This window comes from Sesamum indicum, linkage group LG6, assembly GCF_000512975.1.
Source record: "Sesamum indicum cultivar Zhongzhi No. 13 linkage group LG6, S_indicum_v1.0, whole genome shotgun sequence".
Taxonomy (NCBI): Eukaryota; Viridiplantae; Streptophyta; class Magnoliopsida; order Lamiales; family Pedaliaceae; genus Sesamum; species Sesamum indicum.
In genome coordinates this window covers 8,781,232-8,785,887 of record NC_026150.1, presented here as the reverse complement: position 1 = coordinate 8,785,887, position 4,656 = coordinate 8,781,232, and the positions used below count along the sequence as shown (strand labels likewise).

Below are 4,656 nucleotides of genomic sequence, written 5' to 3'. Positions count from 1 at the left end.
CCAGGCCAGGCATTAACAAATGTAGAGAAACACAATTTACAAGCGACCAATGTACGAACCTTTCCAGGTTGAATTCCAACTGACTTCAGGTATGCCAATCGATATAAGTCGACATGCCTTTCATGTATATGTAAAAGTTTTATGTAAAACGACCATGATCAGAAGCCATCAGATGCCACTCTGTTGACAATGTCATGATGTTAACAAACCACCCAACACCAGACACCTCGATTTGTAAAATCAAGGGAAATAGGGGAAGTTTTAACCTGCAGTCTTGAAAGCTTAAAGAAATTAATTATATGCTATATCAACTCCAGATACAAGGCTTCTTGTTTGCTGGTGAGGCCCAATTCATTCAGAGTTGAGGTACTCTCTCCATCACTGAAAGCACGTCGAGGATAAGGCCTTACCTAAACCAGAGAAACATGCAAACAATTAGACAACCAAGTTTATGATAATACATCGTTGGGTTCTCTTAATGTGTCCCATCTAAGAGTGTAACAATTCTCTGACAGAGTATGCTAAAGTGATAGATGATTATTATTGAGATTATTGATAAAAAAGAATAACCAATACAAAATAAGAAGAGTGTGTCAGATAGATTTACCAATCTGTAACTGCCAGGTTTAACGGCTCTGCCAATGTCAATGAAGTCAAAAAGATACTGTAAAACCATCCAAACAATCAAGTCAGCTCACAATTGCAAGACACAACAAGGGTACCAAGACATAGCATTTTTAAAAAAGGTATAGTATGAAGAGATGAAATACGATATGTTTTGTTACATGACCCTCTAAGGACAACATAGAGTATCATCCAGTTCTTAACAGTGTAGAAATGACGGTCTCAAGTTAAATATGCAAACATGGTCCGGTAGCACAAAATAATAGGTTGACAGGTAGAAGGAAAAAATGGTTAATTCATGGCTGTCGAAATCAATTATTGAGAAACATCATTAATAATTCATGAACTAAGCAGGGAGCCCAAACTATTCCTATATTCTCCTTTCGATTAACATGATATGTTCTATATATTGTTCTAAAATCACACTTGATCTCAACTGAACTGAATTCTTTGGCATGTCCATAATATATCCAACTGCATACATTTGTATCACATTCTTAGATACCTGAAATTAGAAAAACGAGAGTATCTATAGTTTGCAGTCCACCACATATTACCTGTAGCTTGTCTGACTTACGAAACCGTCGACCTCTCCTATTTCCATCAGGCATCCGCACAAGAAGTGTGACAGCATTCTCATCATCTGCCGTCGGCTCCTGAGGAAGGGAAGCTTCTTTAGCTGCTAACTGTCTCTCAATTTCCTGGCCAATGATAACAAACATGTATATGAAATATGAGGATTTAAATCAGTGGGAGAGAACTGCATCAGAAATCAGTAAGAAGACAAAATGGTAAGAATAAGAATTAAAATTAACAATTACTCCTCAAGTCACTGCTTGGGTATATATTATTAGCTGGAAAGCTACATATTAGTAATTAATCGTTACGTCCAACTTTATGCTGAATATATAGAATTCGGAGAGCGTATCTTCACCCATCAAAGTCATTGTTTAAAAAATGTTGAATAAATAAGCTCAAGTCTCTGAGCTTCCAACAATAAGGGTCATTGCTAGGGATGGCTTCTGATTATGTGAGAAGGGCAACCTTTAAGTGGGTATGTGGATTTCCGAGAGGAACTGGTGATGAATTATGAAATTATATCTGAATTGGTTGACAACCAACATAGCCACCACGAACCCCATGAGGCAGAACAGTATGATTCCCATGCATGATACTCATAAATCTTAACTATTCAGATCAAAGAACCAGCATACTTGGAGAGCGAACAAGCAACAATAAGGTGTATGCAAGATCAGAAAAGTCGATGTTCCTCAGAGAGCGGCATCTGAAACTAACAATTTGATCAGGAAAAACTAGAAACGAAGAAACATATAGAAACTAGACACAGAATTAATATTCTTTTATGATATAAATTATCTCTAGAAGAGTTCACAACCTGAAAAGAACTCATTGGTATCTTCTGTTTCTGTAATCACTTGTCAGCACCATTAATTCAAGAACCACAAGTTCATTTTGCAAACCAATACAGACAAGTTCTCAAGGAAATGGGTTGAAGACCTCAACTCTAGGGACTAGTGTTATACATATTTTACCTGATACTTTATTAACTCAGAGATGAAACTGAAAATTTATGTGGGTGTAGATCAACTAGGTTCTTTCAATGCATTTACTTGAAGTGCATTTTCATTTGTGCACCAATTTCTATAAGAAAATGTGTGGATATAATGCAGAAAGGTAGACTTTATAATCCTATCAGTCAAATAATATTGAGTTGAGAAATTATTATTTAATTTATTCTGGTTTTATTATACAATAATTTTTTCTTTTTATTAGTTTAGTTAGTGGCACAAACATAACCAGACTAAATATTAGCGATGTGATCTACTTTGACTAGACACGTGGTCAGGTCTGGAATTTATTGTTATACGTACGAAGCAATGTTTTTGTTGAGAAACAATAAATTTAAATAGTAGAAAATGCAAAAACATAATGAAAATGAAAACAAATCCACCCTGTATGTGCATAAGAACATGTTTAATAGAAAAAGCAAAAGCAGAAATAAAATATATTTCTAGGATAGTGATATCAGATCTGAAATATTACTTAAAAAATCAAATCTGGAGTTTAAATGTGACTTGAAAGTAGTGACGGTGGATAAACGTGGCAGAAACACTAGTTCAACCCTATCAGAAGTCACCACAGTGATGTTATTTGGCATTATGTGTGTCTTGTGATCTGTGTGTTTGTGAGTGTCTGTCTGTCTGAGGCTCCGCATTTCTGCCTCGATCTTAAATGGGTATATGAGAGAGTTTGTATTTATGGTTCTCAAACTTTAACGAGTAGAGCTTGAAGATCACAATAAGAAGAAAAACGTCCAGGGTGAACCTCTGAGGATCAGGGGAGTCAAAAGTACCACAACAGGAGAAAAGGAAAGAAAAGAGAGAGAAAACAAAATAGTTGACTAATTAAATATTACTTCAGTAGTCATTCAAATGTCTTTCGAACCATAACCACAAAACATATTACTCCTATTTCCTTCATCAACTGTCTAAAATAAGCCTCCATTTCATAAAATGTAAATCCTTTTTCCCCAAAACTTCCCTCTAAATTTAGGAATGATGGCAACAATTTGAAGATAAACATAACTTGCACTTCTTCAACTCCACTTAAAATTGGCAATGGATCAAAATGGAAGTCTTACATAGTGTTTATGGTTCTCAAACTTTCACGAGGAGACTGTAAGGATCAGGATAAGAAGAAAAAGGTCCAAGGTGAACCTCTGAGGATCCGGGGAGTCACAAGTAGCACAAACGAGAAAAAGAAAGAAAGGAAAAAAAGAAAGCAAAATGAAAAATAGAAAACAAAAAGGAAATAGGTACACAAATAGTTGACTAATTAAATATTATTTTAGTAGTCATTCAAACGTCTTTTGAACCATACTCACAAAACATATTACTCCGATTTCCTTCATCAAATGTCTAAAATAAGCCTCCATTTCATATAATGTAAATCCTTGTCCCCCAAAACTTCCCTTTAAATTTAGGAATGATGGCAACAACTTGAAGATAAACAAAACTTGCATTTCTTCAACTCCACTTAAAACTTTCAAAGGATCAAAAAAGGAGTCTTAACTGTGAGACAACAGAGTAATTTAAATGGAATTCTGTTATGCCTTATAATCAGTAATGAAGCACAATGTGACAATTTATTTTGAACAACTTAAACTTATGATGTCCAAAACAAATGGAAAATTCATTAAGACGGTTTTTATTATAATTAATTTACCTTCTCTACACAGAACCGCTATTTAAAAGTTCAAAGGCATTTGGACTCTAGCAAAAAATTGCCAGTTGAAAATACAATTTCAACTTGTTAAAGAGACACCTACTTTCCACAATTCTATAAAAGCTCGCTCCTATTGAAAACTATAAATTGCAGAGTGTGTATAGTGTTAATGAATCCAAATATGGTTCAGACTCGAACTGCAATGTCTGCAAATTTTCAATCTAGCTAAACAAGGCAATATACCATAAGGTTCCTAAAGAAGTTTATCTAGAATTAACCCCTGGTCAGACTACCAGGATAGCATCATACATGTACTGAGTCTTAATCAAATATTTAGCTAATAAAATTATTATGTTAGTAAATTCAGAAATAAACTTATCGACAAGGGAAAATAATAGGTACGGTACAAGTGCTTCAACCATATACTAAAATCTTCAAGATAGGTACCTGTTCCTCTTGCAGTTGTCTACGGAATTCTTCCTCCCTGCGTCTCTCTTCAGCAAGAGCGGCTTCAGCTTCTTCCTTGGCCTTCAATTCCTTCTCTCTGTCAGCTTGTAATGCAGCAAGATACTCATCATCCTGCATAAGAAGTCAAAGATTTTTAACCAGGGGCCAAATAAAAATATAACCACCAGTAAGGTTTGCAAAGCAAACCTGTTGCTCTCGTATCAACCGCTGAGCAGTAAGAGAAGGCGATGGAGGACGAGGTGTACGTCTGGGGTAAGGACCCGCAGCTCTATCTAAACCATTCTGCATGAACTGATGAGGTGCATAAGGAAAATTATA

At 35.4% G+C, this 4,656-nt stretch overlaps 1 protein-coding gene across 1 annotated transcript in view; it reads right to left on the bottom strand.

Moving 5' to 3' along the window:
* The window catches only part of LOC105164238 (plant UBX domain-containing protein 8), a gene marked incomplete in the record, with an annotated part of 8,179 nt that overhangs the window by 143 nt on the left and 3,380 nt on the right, over positions 1–4,656 (bottom strand). The window contains 5 exon segments of the mRNA XM_020694557.1: positions 6–410; positions 608–664; positions 1,182–1,325; positions 4,318–4,449; positions 4,525–4,656. The exon segment at positions 4,525–4,656 is cut by the window's right edge and continues 24 nt beyond it. Of these exon segments, the coding sequence (XP_020550216.1) occupies positions 303–410; positions 608–664; positions 1,182–1,325; positions 4,318–4,449; positions 4,525–4,656 (573 nt within the window).